Source organism: Phyllobates terribilis, unplaced genomic scaffold (assembly GCF_046119375.1).
Source record: "Phyllobates terribilis strain yellow unplaced genomic scaffold, ASM4611937v1 Scaffold_69__1_contigs__length_7402412, whole genome shotgun sequence".
Taxonomy (NCBI): Eukaryota; Metazoa; Chordata; class Amphibia; order Anura; family Dendrobatidae; genus Phyllobates; species Phyllobates terribilis.
In genome coordinates, this window is record NW_027362829.1 from 7,027,031 (window position 1) to 7,049,944 (window position 22,914).

At 43.3% G+C, this 22,914-nt stretch overlaps 2 protein-coding genes across 2 annotated transcripts in view; both read right to left on the reverse strand.

The window, feature by feature from the left end:
• Positions 1-2,873: 2,873 nt before the first annotated feature.
• Positions 2,874-11,567, reverse strand: LOC141194331 (uncharacterized). The gene is made up of 3 exons (XM_073662233.1): positions 11,553-11,567; positions 11,149-11,239; positions 2,874-4,487 (listed from the first exon to the last, which is right to left on the reverse strand). The coding sequence occupies exons 1-3, from the start codon at positions 11,565-11,567 to the stop codon at positions 3,385-3,387; spliced, it is 1,209 nt and encodes a 402-aa protein (XP_073518334.1). The 3' UTR covers positions 2,874-3,384.
• A 34-nt stretch (positions 11,568-11,601) lies between these two features.
• The window catches only part of LOC141194332 (gastrula zinc finger protein XlCGF66.1-like), a 240,017-nt gene continuing 228,704 nt past the window's right edge, over positions 11,602-22,914 (reverse strand). The window contains exons 2-4 of the mRNA XM_073662234.1: positions 12,110-12,260; positions 11,814-11,993; positions 11,602-11,739 (exon numbers count right to left, since the gene is read on the reverse strand). Coding sequence (XP_073518335.1) covers positions 11,602-11,739; positions 11,814-11,993; positions 12,110-12,260 — 469 coding nt within the window. The remainder of the gene's footprint in view (positions 11,740-11,813; positions 11,994-12,109; positions 12,261-22,914) is intronic.

Sequence of the window (22,914 nt, forward strand, 5' to 3'; positions counted from 1 at the left end):
GGAAGTATATAAGAGATATAAGGAAGTATTACTACCACTGCTATTCGAGATATACAATTCATGTTTTGAGGGGATCATTGCCCATGTCCATGCAGAAAGCCATAATTATGGTATGACCTAAACAAGGCTGTTCTATTTTACAGTAGCGACCAAAATGATTAAGGCCAACTAATAGGCCGAAACGTCTTGTATTGTTGCCATCCACGACTGGTTTGATACTTCTATTTCTTTATTTCTTATGTTAATAATGAATTTTTGCATCTTCACCTCCCGAGTGTGCGATGAATCATATTTGAACTATTGCAGCCCATGCACATTACATCTGCACCTCAGCTGTGACAGAGTGCTCGCCAATCATATCCTCTCTATTATTCCATCCATAGACCATACTAAGGACTAAGGGGCACGTATTACAGGTGGAAGAATGGCCATTTCGGCAAATAGGAAAGGGTTCTTTACAGTTAGAGCAGTCATACTGTGGAACGCTCTTCCATAAGAGGTAGTAATGGTAAACACTAACAAATTTAAAAAAAAGGGCTGGATGACTTCCTCAGTACATATAACATTGTGGGTTATAGATAATTTAGAGACAAAAATTTATAATTGGTGGAAAAAGGGTGAACTTGATGGATCTAGGTTTTTTTTCAACATCCACATGTTTCTATATGGCGACCTCCACCCCAGGACATTCAGAACTTATCTTAGAAAATTCACCAAAATGGGGATGAAAACCATAATAACATAAAAACCTTCCCTGGATCCATCTTAAACCCATCAGCCGATAAAATGAAACCCATGAATGAAATTTACTGAACAGAAAAAACACATTTCTCAAGTTTAGCAAAAATTTTAGGAAAAATATATATCATTGTATCGTGTTAGCCAGTAGATAGAAAAATATTAAGATTTGAGAGAACTCAGTGGTTGATACCTTTTAATGGCTAACTGAAAAGATGGTAACAAATTGCAAGCTTTCAAGACTACTCAGGTATCTTCATCAGGAATAGTATACCACAATCTGAATAGCCACATATTCATACACAGCAGGGCACAGGAATAATGCAATAGATAAGACGCGTGACATGAAGCAGAACTATCAGTATTGAAGAGGGAGAAGCAGTTGTGGCCGTAAATATTACCACAGTTCATAGATAAGGAGTGTGAAAGTTTAATTGTCCTGTGATTGAGGTCTGGTCCATGATTGTGATGGTCCCAAAATGTTCTGAGGAGCACATTCCTTAGTTGATGTAGAAAGACATAAATCCATGCGATATACATACATTTATTGCTGCTCTGAGTGTGTGTCACGCTTGATGTGGGAAAGACTAAGTGAACACAGAGGGAAGAGGGAAAAGGAGCCCAGACACTAGGGAAAGGGGAAAGTGGAGACCTCCTAGTCTGGTCTAGGGTCACCCTGTCTCAACTACCGTCACTATATTCAACAATTCAGCTACTATATTGGCTCCTCGCCAATCACCGCAGGTGTGCCTCACCTTGGCTTTCCCTGGCGTATGGCAAAGGCTAGGGAAGGGAGGAGATGAGCACTAATCGATCTCACTAAACTCTATAGAAAACAAGGGTAGACAAACATGGGGGAGATTGCTTAGCTTTAGACGAACTCCAGACAAATGGGCACTCGGCCTCAAGCTCCAGAGATGATGCAGTACTGCTCTTGCTAAGCCTTCACAAGTAGAAATGAATATAGCCGGCACCTCCCTCTCAGACACACCAGATATTTATACACCCAGGCCAGAGAGCTAATTAGCCAGAGGGAGGTAGCCGCTAGGTCCTAGAGACAGCCTCTCCTCTAAGAAGAGGTCTGTAATGCCAAACATAGAGATCTCCTGCAACCAACTGCAGGGCGACTATCTGTCACCTCTGATACACCCGTGACAGTGTGTCAAAGATTGTCATAAGATTGTACTCCCAAATATTTTTTGTCTCTCTGAGATTTGAAGTTACATTTTAATACAAGTAATTTCATGTCCACGATGCTGTGATCAGGGATAAAAAATGTTTGGCCACAGGTAGATCTATTCTTTTTTCTTTTATTGGGTGGCGATGAGAATTCATCCTTGTTCTAAGTTTTTGCCCTGTCTTCCCTACACACAGACACCCAGTTGAACATTTGGTACATATAATTAAGTACACTATATTAGATGTGATGCATCTGAAATTACCTGGGATCTTGTGGTCCTGATGCGGGTTGGGAATCTTTATCTTGTCAGTGGTCATTATAAATAGACATGTTTTACATTTTTTCTGGCTGCAGGGAAAAGTTCCTGTAGCTGTTGGAGAGGACTGCCTAAATCACAGAAGTGGGGGGTCTGGAAATATAGATTGTAATCGGGCATCTTTTTGTAATAATGGTTGGAATTTCCATGAAGCTCCCATTAGCACCTCCAGATTTGGATTTTAGGTGACTACGAGAGGCACCCGGTTGCTTTCTTGTTTAGTTTTGAAATGTAGATGATTCCTTGATATTCTGGTGGCTCTTGCAATCTGGTTTTCAATTGTTGTTTGGTGGTAGCCCTGGTTCAAAAAGGTGTTTCTGAGGCCACCAAGGTGTTTGCCTCTGTCCATAGGGTTGGAACATATCCAACTGTATCGGATGGCCTGGCTGTAGCCAATAGAGGTTATGTGTTTTGTATGGAAACTGACCCATTTAGGGGATGTTGGACGGTCAATTGGCTTCTGGTACATGGACGTCTCTATTTCATGGTTATGTAACTTAATAATGGTGTCCAAAAAGTTAATTTCAGTACAGAAGTAGTTGAGTGTTAAGTTGATGGTGGGATGAAATTGATTAAAGTGTTCAAGGAACTTCTTTAGATGTTGCTCAGAATATGTCCAGATGATTAAACTATAGTCAATTAGTAGTAGGTAGTAGGCCAGAGGCCTGATGTGACATGAGGACAAGAAGTCACATTCAAGCTTGGTCATGAAAATTTGCATACTGTTAAGCCATTATACTTCCTATTTCTGTACCAGTCTCCTGTAGATATATGTGGTTATCAAATTCAAAGTAATTGTGGGTGAGGATGAATTTTGTAAGTTTCACCAAAAAGGTGAAACTATCCTTTCCGTCTGTTTGCTTTCCCTTCCAGCAGCTTTTCCTTCTTCCAGAGTTAGGTTTCTGGGAGGTTATACTTGTTCCTTTTATTTTTGATTCTCCTTAGCTTGACTTCTTTGCCCTATATGGATGTGTTTTAGTTTCTCACCCACAGTTTTTGTATCTTACTTCACACTTTCCTTTCCACTTGTTGACAGTGTGTTGCGGCCTCCGCTCTGGTTCCTCAGGAGGTACAAGAAAACCCTCAATGGCCTACTACGGAGTTAGATCTGAGGTGGTGTTTTAAGTTGTGCAGCTAGGGTCTTTTTAGTCTATACAGAGACCAGTTGGGTGTAGTTGCGGCATTTTCCCGTGTGGGTTCTCCGGTGGCTATAAAGATGGGCTTTCTGGTTAAAACATTTTCCACATTCTGAACAGGAAAAAGGCTTCTCCCCTGTGTGAGTTCTCTGATGTTTGACAAGATTTGATTTCATTGCAAAACATTTCCCACATTCTGAACATGAAAATGGCTTCTCCCCTGTGTGAGTTCTCTGATGTGTGACAAGATTTGATTTCTTTGCAAAATATTTCCCACATTCTGAACATGAAAATGGCTTCTCCCCTGTGTGGGTTCTTTGGTGTATTACAACATCTGATTCATGGATAAAACATTTTCCACATTCTGAACATGAAAAAGGCTTCTCCCCTGTGTGAGCTCTCTGATGTTTGATAAGATGTGATTTCTCTGTAAAACATTTCCCACATTCTGAACATGAAAATGGCTTCTCCCCTGTGTGAGTTCTCTGATGTTTGATAAGATTTGCCTTCTTTGCAAAACATTTCCCACATTCTAAACATGAAAATGGTTTCTCTCCTGTGTGAGTTCTCTGATGTTTGTTCAGATCTGATTTCCCTGTAAAACATTTTCCACATTCTGAACAGGAAAAAGGCTTCTCCCCTGTGTGGGTTCTCTGATGTACGATAATATTTGATTTCCTTGTAAAACATTTTCCACATTCTGAACAGGAAAAAGGCTTCTCCCTTGTGTGACTATCAAGATCTGATTTATGGTTAAAACATTTCCCCTGCTTGAAACAAAAAAATCTATTCTCTGCTGTGTACGTTTTTTGATGTTTAAGAAAAGACTTTTTGAGAAGACTATTTCCATATTCTGAATGTGAAAATGGCTTTGTTGCTTTAGGAGCAGTTTGTTTCTGAATGCCTCTTTTGTTACTATGATTTTCCTTAGTAGTCGGTAATGAATCAGAAGACAGGACCTGTTTTAAAGGATCAGATGACAGATCTTTGCTGTGAAGGGATGATGGTATATCTGGAGTAATGGCATTCACTTCAATTGTATCCTGTGGTATCTCAAGATCATCAGATTTAAAAATTGAAGATGCCAGCTGTCCCTCTGATCTCCTGGCACAGTCATCTGCTAAGAATAAAACAAATTATTATTTTTGAATAAAATATCCTTGAGTTTTATATTTTTGAGCATTTCTACTTAAAGTGTCTGTAGAAATGGCAAGTTATGTAAAAACAATGTATGATTTACCAAGACAATGACAGTTCACAGTCTAATAGAAAACCTCACAGGATGAACCAGTAGAGCGTGATGTTCAACTGTTTGTTCATTCTGGATCCCAAATATGGAATAAAAAGCCACCAAACAATGTTATGTAGGTGAAAATAATAGCAATAAAAACTTCCACTCATCTTACAATAAACAAGTCCCCACTCAGGTCCATCATCTGTCAGTGGAAAAACAGAAGTTTCCACATTATTAGTGGCTCAAAGGCTCTTGAAAAGCAACATGGCTTCCATAAACCAATCCAGCAGTATCCGCTCTCCCAAAGTCAGATCTCCCCCTCACTTCTGAGCCTTGCTGTGCGCCCAAACCACATAGCATCCATGTATTTGACATTACTATAGTGAAAAGAACCCACTTAATTTATGATGTGTGTCCCCTGGAGCACAATCTGGGCACTAGGTGTTGGGCAATAAATAGTATATTTCCTATATTCACGCTCCAACATCCACTGTGTGCTAATTTCCAGAAAGTGGCTGTGCAGTCAAAATAGTCACTACTCCTATAGATTAATTCACTGAGGGTTATAATATTCAAAATGGAGTCACTTTATGGGGATTTCTACTGCTCTGGTTTTCTGCCATTTTGTCATATTAGGGCTTCTGCAAATGGTGTGACCCATCTCCTCTGAGATCCGCAGCTGCGACGTCTTCTTCTTTCTCCATACCTGTCCTCATTCATTCTGCAGAGAATCTGACTTTATGGTGTATGTAATAAAATGCCCATGTTGTCTACTATTCGTAGGGGAAACTACTCAACACATCAGGGACCATATTGCCAGCCATGAATCTATGATTCGTTGCGGCAAAACCTTGTTACCACTATCCCATCATTTCTCCAGCGCCAGGCATGCAGTATCACAACTCAGGTTCCAGGTGATCAAACAAGTACCCAGACGAGGTGGTAACCATATTAAACTCCTTAAACAACGGGAGTGGTTCTGGATACACACCCTCCAGACACTGACACAGGGTCTCAACCATGAAATAGATTGGCTAACCTGATCATCTTTTTTTTCAGACACGCTAGATCAGCTCTACAACCTCTCCTATTCCTCCTCTCCAGGTGAGTTCCAGAAACCCCCTTCCCCTCTCCCCTGGCTTCCCCCTCCAATCTCCATCTCCACCCCTTCCCCTCTCCCTTTCTCCTCACCCTCTTACACACAGCTCCCATATATCATTCTAGCAAACCTAATTACATACAAGGGGCATGGCCTCACACTATTTAGTTTCATACAGGACTCCATACATTCCTGACACCCCCCCCCTCCATTATTCCTTTCATCCACGGCACCAATTGACCCAACCAGCACAAATTTATTCCCCCACCCAGATCAACCTCACTTTTGCCCCTCATCGATACACCATGATGACAACATAACAGAACTGAGTATGTATAATAATTCCCTAGCGCAGGAATAAGGCTGGAGATATACTAATGAGATACTAAAAAATTTGTTTATTTTATCAGTTTAAAATGGATTACACCACGAACGTGCCATAATAAGCACTTTTCTCTCCAAGTCATCCCTGGACTCTTTCCTGAGGTAATTGATTTAATTAAAAGTTACAATTCCTAATAAAATTATATGTTCTTTATTCTAACCTATTTTACCTTACCTATATTGTTTCTTTGATTCTCCAAGTCAAGGGACCAAAAAGACCACTTGGACAATAGTAACTCGCTTCCTAAAAAGCTATCTACCAACATCCTCTTTTTCTTCCAGGTAGGTGTGGTACCACCAAACCCTTACCTGTAGACATAATTTTGGAATTAACTAATTTTCAATATTTTAGCTTTCTCTACCACCGAGAAAATACACCAACACAGAGGACCACTAACCATCCTTCCTTCCTCACTAGCAGGTAAGATAGGTTACTCCTCAATCAGACCTGCTATCTTCACACCACATTCTAAACCATTTGTCTTCTAACTAGGAAAGAAACTACTAAACCTCAACCGGACAAATTATCTGAAATACAGGAGGAAAATTACTATCCCACCACTCTTCCCTCCACGTTTGACTGTATCTCCGACAGGCTATATTTTATCCTATTTATACCCCTGATTTAACTTTTGTAATGTATTTTAAACAAATACTAATACATTCGTATATTTTATCTCATTAGTATATCTCCAGTCTTATTCCAGCGCTAGTGAATTATTATACATACTTTGTACATTCACTTTCCCCGACAGTGTGAGGATACTGTCCCACTTGCAGCAGGAATAATAGGCCTACCTGCCAGCGCTACTCCTCTCTAAAAGAATTAACATAACAGAACTATCGCCATGGATGTGCTACACGTGACACGGCCATACGGGAGAACAGGCCTGCCCCAACAGACCCACTCTCCCTGCCACATCACCTGCCTGTGACACAACTTCCAGGGGGGGGGGGGGGGGGGCAAGTTTGAGCGCACGCACTTACGGTCTGGCGGTAATCACAGAAACATACATAAACCCTCCAACCGCAACAAGAGACAGATGCACAAGATGAAGGTGCGGGAGCGCCTGTTCACAGCTCCATTAAAGGTACCCACCCAGCACATTTTGAGCAGTCAGGCAAGCCACCTGGCCACATGCCTCTATACTGATCTGTTTGGGGACCTGTACTCCCTATATGTCTCTGCCCTGTTACTTAATAAGCTTTATTACTTATCTGAGTGGGGACCTATATTCCTCATATGTCTCTGCCCCATACCTAACATAACTTTATACGCATCTATTTGGTGACCCATTTTCCTTATGTCTCTGCCCTGATACCCAACTTCTTTACCACCTAAGCTCTATCATTCTTCTCCTTGGCCCTCCTCCGGCTCCTTTGCTCCTCCACTTAATCATTAATCTTTTTGCTTCCATTGTCCTATCTTTTTACCAATGACTTACCATGAGGCCAGAATATCAGCAATACTTATCTGCAGGACGGATGTCCTAGAAGCCGCTGAAGATTGTCGCACAATTACAAGTACATTCATGATGAGCATAGGAAAAGCTCATGTATATAATTTCAGTATATATCTAAATATGTATATGTGTCTTCACAGCGACATTATGAATAAGACTCTGGCAGGGTCGAAACGTTAAAATTGATATGTGTCGCATATCCCTGCACCTTTTTAGGTCAGTGTTTATGTCTGAATCACCATATGTGAAATAAACTGTTTGCATACCAAAAGGATTGTGCGGTGAATCACTACCTACAGATATTCATTCTGCAGGCGGCGCTGGTGATGGAGGAGACGTCAGAACCAGAAGCTCTGGACGGCGAAGGCTCTGTCCAGCCACTAAGATTAGGGTTGCTGGGACCAGTAGTACCATCCAGTCTGGCAGTATGGGTGTGTGTGCTGTCCAGCTGGAGTAATCTGCTCCCTGCTTCAGCCATTTGGAAAGCACCGCACCCTACTAAAGCTGGAAGCATATTGCCGGAAGCTGCCAGATACAGCCTTGTTCTCCTCTGGTTCAGTCCTCTGTGCTCAGCTCCCGGCTTGTGTATTTGTTTCCTGTTGTGACCCCGGCCCGTTTACGGACTACTCTTGTGTCTTCTGATTTTGTATTTTCTCTGCCCTCCTGGTTCTGACCCGGCTACCTGACTATCTCACTCCATAGAACAGCAGGTAACACCATGGCCCAAGCCTAGGGGTCTCTGTGTAACTCCAGATCCATGTAAAGGGGTTAAAGAATGTTGAGCCAAGCAATCCCTGGGCTCTAGAAAACAGAGGACATAGTGCTAAACCTGTTTGTGGTGGCCATGTTTGAGCTGCCAGGTGACCATGAACAGTGCTCCCAATACATTGTGTCTGCAAACTATTTCAGCAAGATCTGCTTTCAAATAGCTAAATGTTGCTCCTTTCCTTTTTAACCTGCCATGTGCTCAGACAGTAGTGTACAACCGTATATAGGGTATTGTGCGATCAAGAGCCACCATGGGCAGCACGGTGGCTCTGTGGTTAGCACTGCAGCCTTAGAAAAATCCGGAACCCCCGGTGAAACGCGTGTCAGGGACGACTCCTGATAGTTTCATCAGACAGTATTATGCCATATTTGACGGCACTATAGAGTGCGGTGTTACAGTGCTGCATAAAACCAAATTTACCCCGTTTTAGCTGTCAGCTCTGTTAGATCTGACAGACTGTTGACATAGTTGAAATAGTCTCTCATGCTGATCATACCCACACACGTGTTGACAGCGTGGGAGAGGCCGATAGTGGCATATGCTAGCCGCATCGGATATCTAAATCTGCAGAAAGAGTGTTGGATCTCCTGCACAACCAGGAGATCGTGACTTAGTGGGATCGCTTGCTTCTCCTGCTGACCATCAATTCTTGTGCAGACAGTGTGAGAGAGACTGTCAGTGGCATAGCTGAGCCGCTTGTATATCCAAGCTGGCTAAGATTGTGATAACACCTAGTCCACTCAGGGGTTGTGACTCAGATAAATCACTTGCCTCCACCGCATTTATGTGCGGACAGCGTGTGAGAGACTGTCAGTGGCATAGCTGAGCCGCTTGTGCTCTTAAGCTGGCTAAGTCTGTTATATTGCCGGAGTTATTTCACTGCTGACAGCACTACTGGAGATGCGAGTGGAATTATTAAGGATCCATTACACAGATTATGTGACAGGTGCAATAGTGTGCCCTCATAACCTCTGTATAAGGGCTCATTACACTTATATCTATCAGACCTGCCACACTTTTGAAGTCACTTTATAATATGGGGAGTGTATCCAACGGGCTAGGAGAATTTTTTACTATTGAATTCACGCTGGCAAATTGAGCCTTTATTTAATAAAATCTCTCCTGGCTGAGGATACTATCATAATTCAGCACACCCTTGATATAATCTATGGCATTCATTTTATAAGCATAAACCCAGCCATCAATTATAAGGGACATTGGCTAGGGGCTTATTTTATTAATAATTTGATTCACCGTCTGACTCTATCAGTAATTTAGTGGATCATGACTCCATTTATATAATCATGATCCATGATACATCCCTAATGGGATGTATGATTTACTAGGTTTTAATATTATTATTTAGTAAAGAATTTCACTTTTACTCACACCCTTTTCCCTTTCCTAATTGTTTACTTGTAATTTGGTGGTGTTCACCTCTGTGAGTACTGTCTGATGAGATCAGACAATACTTTGACTATAGAATTGCAGCCTTGCAGCGCTGGGGTCCTGGGTTCAAATCCCACCAATGACAACAAAGGAGTTTGTATGTTCTCCCCGTGTTTGCGTGGGTTTCCTCCAGGTTGTCCGGTTTCCTCCCACACTCCAAAGACATCCTGATAGGGAATTTAGATTGTCAGCCCCAATGAGAACAGTGCCAATAAGGTCTGTAAAGCGCTGTGGAATTAATGACGGTATATAAGCGAGTAAAATAAATAAATAAGCTGGAAAATAATTAGTAAGGTCCATTTGTTTCCTATTATCCTTTGTGAAGAATTCCAAAGTTATCACCACATAAAGTGACACACGTCAGATTTGAAAAATGGGGCCTGATTAGGAACAGAAAACTGGCTGCGGAGTGTGAAGGAACCTGTGAAAAAAAATATTTTTTTTTAATCTATGTTACATCCCCAACAACAACGTATGTATAAGGGGAGAACTCCAACACTAAACCGGAGTTGGACTCATTTATGGTGGACCATTGGAGCTACTATGAGTCCTAACCAGAAGAGTAGAGAAAGTATTAGTGCTCACCATTTCAGGAGAGATTGTGCAGTAATCTGAATTCCTTAGGATCGAAAACATAATGGAATTTATGACGTGGAGTGAATCCATGAAACCAGGGCTGGAGCCAACACATCATCTGCAGGTGTGAATAAATGTATATTACAGCCGTCAGCCACGCACAGCTTAGAGATATATCATGGCACAGGTGTAATGTTTTCTGTATAGTTTATCACAATCCTGTTTGAAGTTAGTTGGTTTTAAAATAAAGTGTAAAGTCAGGATAAAGGGAAACTCTGTAGTTATTGTACAGAAATTCACACTGCACATTTAATGTTGTCGATCATAAAAGTGAAGTTTGGCCAGAAAGACTGGACCTGGTCTTGTAGGGACCATATGATCATATTCAGCAGCACAGAAGGGAGAGAAGGTAGATTCATCCAATAAGATATCAGGGATCTAGGAAGCCAACAGCATCATTACCCTCCGCTTTCTCTTACAGGTCCATCATAATATTTTTCTTCAAGTGATTTTCTAACTTGTCAGCACATTCTACGTACGCTGTCACCTGGGCAGGTAACGGTCAGCATCTTCTAATTCCAGGGGGTAGGTGGATCTTTCAGATTGTAAGTTCCATAGAAAAGAGCTTTCACAATTTCCCCAAGTAATTAGAACATTTTTCATATGGAGGCGAATGTTATGCTCTAGTGGCAAAATGGCGATCACACGATTGTGATATGGCCGGACTACACCACTGATAAAGCAGCCATAGCCGGTGACTGAGAAGAATCTATGACTTCTCAGCATTTAGTGGCTACTACTCACCTGGGTAGTCATATGTAGGAATCTCCTCTTTACACCGCTCATCACCCCTCACATATGTGTCTGTAGTATTAATATGGGTCAGATCTTCACCCTGAAACAAATATTGTAAAAGTCACAGACAGATGGAGAAGTCCCATCTATGATCAGCTCTAATCCTGCCATCTCCACCGTCCTCATTACACAAATATAAAACATATAATACTGGTGGATAAAACAAGACTGAACACAAGACCATCACAGCCGTCTACACATCATAGGGGAGATCTCATGACACCTTCTCTCCGTCTACCTGATGATCCTGAGGAACATTGGGGTCTTCTTGTTTACAGTCCTGTGGAAGAAGAGGATGGGGATATCTCTCTGGTGTTGTCCTCTTACTGGATAGATCTGGAGGAAACACATACAGGGACTGAATTCATTCTTTACATACAGATAATTATAGGCCGTGTGTATTTACTCCTGTCTATTACCTGGTGATGTGAGGGGCTGGGGAACCTCCATGATGTCCTTGTACAGATCTTTGTGTCCTTCTAAATACTCCCACTCCTCCATGGAGAAATAGACAGCGACATCCTGACACCTTATAGGAACCTGACACATACAATGATACCGTTATCCCCCCAATCCCTTAATAGTGTTACTGTATAATGTCCCAGCAGTGTCACCTCTCCAGTCAGCAGCTCAATCATCTTGTAGGTGAGTTCTAGGATCTTCTGGTCATTGATATCCTCATGTATCAGGGGGTGAGGTGGAGGCCCCGTGATTGGGCTCAGGGGTCTTCCCCATCCCTCAGACACAGGGTCCTGACAGCGCCCACTAGAGGTCTTCTTCACTACTGTGTAATCCTGGTTATGGAGAGACACATTAATAAATCTCCCTCCAGACATTTCCAGAGTCCTCACTTCTCCAGTTCTGTCCATCTGTTATTCCCATAGATAAGAATGATGTAATGTGACGTCACCTCTCCAGTAAGCCGGAAGATGATCTCTAGGGTGAGGTGTAATATCCTCTCCGCCATCTTGTCTCTGTCCATATCCATCCTTGATGGGTGATTCACAAAAATTCTGTCAATATAGAAGATGTCCACTGAGAGGATCTGATATTGTAGTGACCTAAATAGGAAGACAATGAGACGATGGAACATCATAAAGAATTCCGTGTAATAATACAATTACTGGACACAATAAGGGAAATATATCAGGAGATAGAAGGTGTAGATGTTGTATTCTCTAGTCTTGTATGGATTTGAACATAAGTTGAATTGCAGAAAAAGACATCTCCTCCATGCTCCCAATCACTGGCTAAGTTGACCACTGCTTAGCCAACTGATTAGCGGTAGCTGTAATCACAAGTACGCAGGAAATACAGAGACTGGTGGGGGACCCAAGCAGCAATGGTATTCTTATTGGTTTACAACATTCTGCTTTTTACCCTGTCATGTACTAATGAAACCTATATATTTTAGGCCACAGACAACAAGCAGTTTCTTCCTTGGAGTCTGCAACTGAATAAGTTTCTCATAGACTTATCTTCCATAACGCTAATTATCGTCTCATTTACCGACACTGGAATCGGCATTAGCAATACTGCAGGAGATATTCATTACACGTGACATGAGAAATAACTACTTCATCATGAGGACGACATCTTCTACTATAACTCCAGAAACATATTTGGCCAGAGTCCATCACTGACTACATCACCACTAGTCATCTATATGAAAGTTTTCCATCTTTCCCCAGCTGTAATCTTTTTATCAAATTAGATCTCATGTATAAAAGTTTGCTTGTAAGAACACCAACACAGGAGTGATTTGAAGCTAATGTCCCCATGTACGGTGTTTTTTTTTTCTGGATAGGTCATAGAAAATATTAAAAATCTCTGAAGTTAATCGCCTCCCTCCTTCCCTCTGTCATTTGCAATCTGAGCTGACACTCTTAGGTGGAGGATTGTACAAATTACACTGGTCAACAAATTGTAACTTTTTTTCTGTTTCCTGTTTTAAAATATGTTGTCTATGTATTTTGAGGAGCTGATTTCAGAAATGTAAATCAGAATTTCTGTAGCATGTACCATTCCCGAGATAGTTTAAGTTTATGATTATAATGATAAGGACAGTGCATAATAAATTGGCACTTATATTAAACTTTTTATTTCAGAAGTGTATTTTTTGTAGAAATAACCAATAAAAATTCATAATATGGACTCTCTTTATTATAATATACAGCACTAAGTCCTGTCCAATCATGCATTGCATTAGTTGTGCACTCTCAGGCACGTCCAGACACAACTGTCAGACTTTGGTCTATTTCCAAGTAGCATTATATAATAGCAGCAGTAACGACGCTGTAATCTTCATGAGTTTCTTCTGTTTTGAGAAAATTTCATAAAGGAGCAAAACTGTTTAATAAGTAATGAGTTGTAGAATATCGCGTCAATGTCGCAATAGTAGTGATCTCTTTTGTTATACATGTGGAGATTATACCCTTAAAGCCCATAAAAGGAGTATAACTGCAGTTGTTAAGAAGGCATAGGAGTTATATTTTGGATGCTAAATTGGTGACCAAGACAGAGCAAGGGCTACTCATATATGCTGCTCATCTTGCGCTACGAGTTTGAGGTCTTGGCTGAAGGGTGTGCGACCATAGATGCCGTTTGTCATTCCAATGATCGGGAGGGAGCAGAAGGACCATATAACCGATTGTTACTTCTGCACAATGAATGTATCCGGTTTTTCCTTCTAAGAACAGGAGGTCTATTGAATATCCCAAGCTCGCTTCTGAAATTAGACCAGTGGCGCACGATGAAAGTCTGCCAGTTCCAAAACCACCGCCGGTGTGGAGAATAGAAGAGGGCGATGAAATGATGGTTGATTCATTAGAGATGGAACCTGCTGCTGATTCAGATTTCGAACCATCAATATCAACTGCTCCACGTTTAATATCTCAAGCAAGACTCAACGATCTGGTCAGAGATTTGGGTTTATCAAAGAGTCAGGCAGAACTACTTGGATCAAGGTTGCAAGGGTGGCATCTGTTGCAGCCAGGTACAGAAATTTCAGTATTTTGCAGTCGTCATGAAGATTTAACCAAATATTTCAGTCAACCTGACTGTCTCACTTTTTGCAGTGATATTACTGGATTGTTTTCTGTCCTTGGAGTTGACCATGACCCAAGGGAATGGCGACTGTTCATTGATTCATTGGCCTTAAGTTTTAAGGCTGTCTTGCTACACAATGGTAATGTCTACTCTTCGATACCTATCGGACATGTCGATCAGTATGAAGGAGACCTATGAGAATATGCAGATGCACATTCAATACTCAAGGTACAAATGGAATATATGTGGTGATCTCAAGGTAGTTGCAATTTTATTAGGTTTACAGATGGGATACACTAAGTACTGTTGTTTCCTTTGGGAATGGGACAGTAGCGCAAGAGACTCGCAATATATCAGGAAGGACTGGCCACTACGCAATAAATTTATTCCAGGGCAGAAGAATGTTAAACACGAACCATTAATAGATGAAAAGATGATATTCCTTCCACCTTTGCACATCAAAATGGGATTAATGAAGAACTTTGTCAAAGCAATGAACAAGCAAACTGAAGTCTTTGCTTACTTGTGACAGAAGTTTCCATGCATCAGTGATGCCAAGATAAAAGAGGGTGTTTTCATTGGCCCACAAATCCGAGAGCTAGTAAATGATAGTAAGGCTAAGTGCCCACGATGCAGAAACGCTGCATATTTTTTCCACATCTCCCTGGCAGGAAAAAAGCATGCGTTTTTTAAATGCGTTTTTCCTGCCAGGTAGAAGCGTTTGTCAAGCGTTTTTGCATGCATTTCCGCATGCGGGTTATCAAGCTCTTTTCCAAGCGATTTTAGCATCACTTGGAAAAGTGCTTGACAACTTGATCACGCTATATAAATCCATGCAACCGGCATGGATTTATATAGTGTGACCAAGTAATAGTAAAAAAAAAAAAAAATAAGAATGGTAAAAAATAAAAAATAAAGATTATACTTACCTTCCGATGGCCCCCGGTCTCCTCAGCGATGCGACCGGTGTGTTGGACGGCTCGCGATGGTCTAAAAGGACCTTCCATGAGCCGCCCAACACACCGGACGCATCGCTGAGGAGACCGGGGGCCACCGGAAGGCAAGTATAATCTTTATTTTTTATTTTAAATTCTTTTTTACACAGGTACTATGGTACCCGGGTCTGCTTGAAAAACGCATAGTGGGCATGCAGCCTTTCTTTGATGGTCTTCTGCATGGTGCAGAACATGTAGCATGGTCGGCCTTCAAGAATGTCGTTTTCAACTTTCTAGGCAACTACAAGGTGCCAAACTATGCTGAACAGTTTGAAAGTTTTCTTCAGGCTTACAAGTCAATGAAGTGCAACATATCACTTAAAATACATTTCCTTCATTCACACATTAACTTTTTCCCAACAAACCTAGGCACTGTAAGTGATGAACATGGTGAAAGGTTTCATCAAGACATTTCCTAGATGGAAAATAGGTACCAGGGGAGGTGGAGGCCCTCGATGCTGGGTGACTATTGTTGGAATCTTGCCTGTGAATTATCGGACAGTGATTATAAAGAAAATCAATGGCAAAACATTTCTAAACTTGATCGCTGTTGCTGACTTTTGAATTCGGAATATCACATGCCACCACAAATTTGACAGTATTCAATGCATACATAATTGCATTTTTCTCAAAAATCTTAAGTGATAGAGCAATTCTGAAGTTATTTCTCAGCATGACAATTCCGATAAGATTCACCCAATTTCATGCTGAAAAAAAAGCCTTGCTGAACAGTGTTACCTATAGTGTGAAGTGAACCAGCCTAATCAACATGCAGGCCGTCCCTTGTGAAGTAAGAGGATTAAAGTAGACACCTCACAAGGTTTTCCAGTAAGACAAACAGCTGACAGTCTCCAAGACTTAGACAAGAAACTAATACCAGTAGGAAATTGAATGTGGCCGAACAGTGAATCAGCTTAATTAACATGCAAGAGCTTCTTGTAGGGAAAAGACTATGAGGATGTGTATTGAGCATAGACAAAGAGTGCAGATTAACCTATCTGTTCAGACAGGAAAAGGTCTATCAAGGATAAAAGGGATATCTCACACTCTTTAGAAATAGCCATGGTCACCCAGCATACACATTCCTTTCATCAGCACAGCTTCAGCAGTCAGGATGTCTCCGAATGAAAATATAAAATATTGGAATATACATAAATCCAATATTAATGAGAAATACATTTCCAGCACATGGGCTAGCCAGAGAAAAGGATACATATTTTCTCATAACTGTAGCCCCTCTGCCAATGAGCCATAAATGCACAGTGGACACATAATTGACAACAGCTATGCCATTTTTGGTCTCTAAGTAAAAATAAAATCCTTATGGAAAATATGGTGTCAATCTACAACTTCTGCGATCATCCAGAGAGGCGTTATCACATAAGTTGGGGATTCCATAAAATCATGAAGTGCTGAGACCAGCCCACAACCTGGCCCATGTATGAGAGATACACATCATGTATGCAGGAAACCCCGTTCACAAAATGGCCATTTGAAGTGCTCTCCTTCAGCTAAACTGAATCGTCTCTGCGATCGGTGTAGTAAGTTCTCTTGTTAATCCCTTTTATTTTCTGTAACTGTATATGCTGTAGGTACTGTGGGAGTATTTTATCTAGAGGCTTAATGACCGCAGTCACCGCTACGACCGGGCCTAGCCAATGCTAGCCCCTGTTTCAGCTAGATGTGTGTCCGAGGACACACATTCATACCAACATAGTAATGTAGGTTGAATAAAGACCTAGGTGCATCCAGTTCAACCTTCCTTATCTTTTTATACATCCTACAGTCTTGTTTGCTTTTGCGGCTGCTGCTTGACATTAAGTACTGCTGCTCAGCTTACTTGTACCCAGAATACCCAAGGCCTTCTCCTGTTCTGTAGTCCCAAGTATACTCCCATATAATGTATATGCAGCAATAGAATTACTCCGACCTAGTTGCATTACTCTACATTAAACCTCATCCGCCAAGTGTTTGCCCATTCAGTCATCTTATCCAGATCGTTCTGCAATATCATAATGTCAAGATCAGATTTTAATATTCTACATAGTTTGATGTCGTCAGCAAAAACTGACACTTTACTCTCAATCCCATCCCCAAGGTCATTAATAAAGAGGTTAAAAAGAATCGGTCCTAGTACAGATCACTGCAGCACCCCACTGCTGACTATATCCTAAAATGTAGTATATCCCTCCATGTTTGTCACACAGTCATGGCTTTCATCCAGCTAGGTTTCCGTAATACCCACCACATCGTATTCTGTGACCGATATAAGAGTCTCCAGTTCATTCATTTTGTTTGCGAGACTTCTTGCATTTGCCAGCAGATATTTAATATTATTAGCACATTTATTACACTTACTCAGCTCCCTACTTTCCTTGCATATCCCAGCCCCTCCTAGATCCTCACTGACCCCTACTACCTCACTCCCATCTTGTCAGTGTGCCACAATACACGCTTGCCGACCAATCAGAGGCCATCAGATGAAGTCAGCGTACACGTGACTAGAGGCGCATGGAAGTGACATCATGCGCTCCCGTCGCTTGCACGCTGAAGCCAGCTGCCAGCTCCATAAAAATATGCAGCGCGACAGAGTGAAGGTGAGTATAATGTGTTGGTTTTTTTTTAAAATCAGTGAGTACATGGTACCCTAGGCCATAGTACTACATGCACGACTGTGGGCTGTGCATTACGCCACATGCACGACTGTGGGCTGTGCATTACGCCACATGCACGACTGTGGGCTGTGCATTACGCCACATGCACGACTGTGGGCTGTGCATTACGCCACATGCACGACTGTGGGCTGTGCATTACGCCACATGCACGACTGTGGGCTGTGCATTACGCCACATGCACGACTGTGGGCTGTGCATTACGCCACATGCACGACTGTGGGCTGTGCATTACGCCACATGCACGACTGTGGGCTGTGCATTACGCCACATGCACGACTATGGGCTGTGCATTACGCCACATGCACGACTATGGGCTGTGCATTACGCCACATGCACGACTATGGGCTGTGCATTACGCCACATGCACGACTATGGGCTGTGCATTACGCCACATGCACGACTATGGGCTGTGCATTACGCCACATGCACGACTATGGGCTGTGCATTACGCCACATGCACGACTATGGGCTGTGCATTACGCCACATGCACGACTATGGGCTGTGCATTACGCCACATGCACGACTATGGGCTGTGCATTACGCCACATGCACGACTATGGGCTGTGCATTACGCCACATGCACGACTATGGGCTGTGCATTACGCCACATGCACGACTATGGGCTGTGCATTACGCCACATGCACGACTATGGGCTGTGCATTACGCCACATGCACGACTATGGGCTGTGCATTACGCCACATGCACGACTATGGGCTGTGCATTACGCCACATGCACGACTATGGGCTGTGCATTACGCCACATGCACGACTATGGGCTGTGCATTACGCCACATGCACGACTATGGGCTGTGCATTACGCCACATGCACGACTATGGGCTGTGCATTACGCCACATGCACGACTATGGGCTGTGCATTACGCCACATGCACGACTATGGGCTGTGCATTACGCCACATGCACGACTATGGGCTGTGCATTACGCCACATGCACGACTATGGGCTGTGCATTACGCCACATGCACGACTATGGGCTGTGCATTACGCCACATGCACGACTATGGGCTGTGCATTACGCCACATGCACGACTATGGGCTGTGCATTACGCCACATGCACGACTATGGGCTGTGCATTACGCCACATGCACGACTATGGGCTGTGCATTACGCCACATGCACGACTATGGGCTGTGCATTACGCCACATGCACGACTATGGGCTGTGCATTACGCCACATGCACGACTATGGGCTGTGCATTACGCCACATGCACGACTATGGGCTGTGCATTACGCCACATGCACGACTATGGGCTGTGCATTACGCCACATGCACGACTATGGGCTGTGCATTACGCCACATGCACGACTATGGGCTGTGCATTACGCCACATGCACGACTATGGGCTGTGCATTACGCCACATGCACGACTATGGGCTGTGCATTACGCCACATGCACGACTATGGGCTGTGCATTACGCCACATGCACGACTATGGGCTGTGCATTACGCCACATGCACGACTATGGGCTGTGCATTACGCCACATGCACGACTATGGGCTGTGCATTACGCCACATGCACGACTATGGGCTGTGCATTACGCCACATGCACGACTATGGGCTGTGCATTACGCCACATGCACGACTATGGGCTGTGCATTACGCCACATGCACGACTATGGGCTGTGCATTACGCCACATGCACGACTATGGGCTGTGCATTACGCCACATGCACGACTATGGGCTGTGCATTACGCCACATGCACGACTATGGGCTGTGCATTACGCTACATGCACGACTATGGGCTGTGCATTACGCTACATGCACGACTATGGGCTGTGCATTACGCTACATGCACGACTATGGGCTGTGCATTACGCTACATGCACGACTATGGGCTGTGCATTACGCTACATGCACGACTATGGGCTGTGCATTACGCTACATGCACGACTATGGGCTGTGCATTACGCTACATGCACGACTATGGGCTGTGCATTACGCTACATGCACGACTATGGGCTGTGCATTACGCTACATGCACGACTATGGGCTGTGCATTACGCTACATGCACGACTATGGGCTGTGCATTACGCTACATGCACGACTATGGGCTGTGCATTACGCTACATGCACGACTATGGGCTGTGCATTACGCTATATGGAGGACTATGGGCTGTGCATTACGCTATATGGAGGACTATGGGCTGTGCATTACGCTATATGGAGGACTATGGGCTGTGCATTACGCTATATGGAGGACTATGGGCTGTGCATTACGCTATATGGAGGACTATGGGCTGTGCATTATACTATATGGAGGACTATGGGCTGTGCATTATACTATATGGAGGACTATGGGCTGTGCATTATACTATATGGAGGACTATGGGCTGTGCATTATACTATATGGAGGACTATGGGCTGTGCATTATACTATATGGAAGACTATGGGCTGTGCATTATACTATATGGAGTACTATGGGGAGTGTATTATACTATGTGGAGTACTATGGACTGTGCATTATACTATGTGGAGTACTATGGGCTGTGCATTATACTATATGGAGGACTATGGGGAGTGTATTATACTATATGGAGGACTATGGGCTGTGCATTATACTATATGGAGGACTGTGGGCTGTGCATTATACTATATGGAAGACTATGGGCTGTGCATTATACTATATGGAAGACTATGGGCTGTGCATTATACTTCTGCTATGGGGTCCCATGACTTCTAAGTTCGTACCTGGTAAGTATAAGGCTAAGTGCCCAAGATGCAGAAATGCTGCATATTTTTTCCGCTTCTCCCTGGCAGGAAAAAGGCGTGCTGTTTTTACATGCATTTTTCCCGCCAGGTAGAAGAGTTTGTCAAGCGTTCTTCACATGCATTTCTGCATGCAGGTTATCAAGCACTTTTCCAAGCGATTTTAGCATCACTTGGAAAGTGCTTGACAACTTGTTCACACTATATAAATCCATGCAACCGGCATGGATAGTAGTGTGACCAAGTTAGTTAAAAAAAAAAAAAGAATAAGAATGGTAAAAAATAAAAAAAGATGATATTTTCCTTCCGATGTACTCCGGTGTTTCGTCTGCTCCGTCCGGTGTCTTGGGCGGCTCGCGGTGGTGTGAAGGACCTGCGATGACGTCATTGAGTGACAGGTCACATGACTCAATAACGTCATGGCAGGTCCTTCACAACAACGCGACCCATACAGCAGACCAGACGGAGGGGAGAAAACACCGGGAGGACATCGGAAGGTAAGTAGAATCTTTTTTTTTTATTTTAAATTCCTTTTTTTTAACAGGTTCTATGGTTCTATGGTCTCCTCTCCTCCAGACCTGGGTACCATCCGCACATTGAACCGTGTGATATCCGCATGTGCAGATGCAGTGATGCGGATGTCACGCGGTCCAATGCAAGTCAATGGCGGCGATTACGGCACATAGCCTTATAGAACATTTTTTTACTATACATTAAACGGGGGATATAAATACCACGATAGGGGACATATCAGGATGAAGTGGGAGGGGAGGGTCAGTCGAAATCTTTGCACCGGGGCCAATCAGACCCTAGTTACGCCACTGATTATACTGTGTGGGGGGGATTATGGCACTGTGAGAACATTATACTGTGTGAGGGCATCATACATACTCCATAAGGGGCATAATGGGGGCATTACACTGTGTGGGGGCATCATACATCCTGCATAAGGGGCAAAATGGGGGCATTACACTGTGGGGCATCATACATGCTGTATAAGGGGCATAATGGGGGCATTACACTGTGGGAGGCATCATACATCCTGCATAAGGGGCATAATGAGGGCATTACACTGTGTATGGGCATAATGGGGGCATTACACTGTGTGGGGGCATCATACATACTCCATAAGGAGCATAATGGGGGCATTACACTGTGTGGGCGCATCATACATACTGCATAAGGGGCATAATGGGGGCATTACACTGTGGGGCATCATACATGCTGTATAAGGGGCATAATGGGGGCATTACACTGTGGGAGGCATCATACATCCTGCATAAGGGGCATAATGAGGGCATTACACTGTGTATGGGCATAATGGGGGCATTACACTGTGTGGGGGCATCATACATACTCCATAAGGAGCATAATGGGGGCATTACACTGTGTGGGCGCATCATACATACTGCATAAGGGGCATAATGGGGGCATTACACTGTGGGGCATCATACATCCTGTATAAGGGGCATAATAGGGGCATTACACTGTGGGAGGCATCATACATCCTGCATAAGGGGCATAATGGGGGCATTACAATGTGTGGGGGCATCATACATCCTGCATAAGGGGCAAAATGGGGGCATTACACTGTGTCGGGGCATCATACATCCTGCATAAGGGGCATAATGGGGGCTTTACACTGTGTGGGGGCATCATACATACTGCATAAGCGGCATAATGGGGGCATTACACTGTGTGGGGGCATCATACATCCTGCATAAGGGGCATAATGGGGGCATTACACTGTGTGGGGCATCATACATCCTGCATAAGGGGCATAATGGGAGCTTTACACTGTGTGGGGGCATCATACATCCTGCATAAGGGGCATAATGGGGACATTACACTGTGTGTGGGCATCATACATCCTGCATAAGGGGCATAATGGGGGCATTACAATGTGTGGGGGCATCATACATCCTGCATAAGGGGCATAATGGGGGCATTACACTGTGGGGTATCATACATAATGCATAAGGGGCATAATGGGGGCATCATACATACTGCATAAGGGGCATAATTGGGGCATCATACATCCTGCATAAGGGGCATAATGGGGACATTACACTGTGGGGAGGGGCATCATACATACTGCATAAGGGGCATAATGGGGGCATCATACATACTGCATAAGGGGCATAATGGGGGCATTACACTGTGTGGGGGCATCATACATCCTGCATAAGGGGCATAATGGGGACATTACACTGTGGGGGGGTATTATACATACTGCATAAGGGGCATAATGGGGGCATTA

Coding starts and splice junctions, on each gene's coding strand:
- LOC141194331 (XM_073662233.1), bottom strand. Junction 4,488..11,148: donor TCCTACATATGACTACCCAG/GTGAGTAGTAGC, acceptor TATTCTTAGCAG/ATGACTGTGCCAGGAGATCA.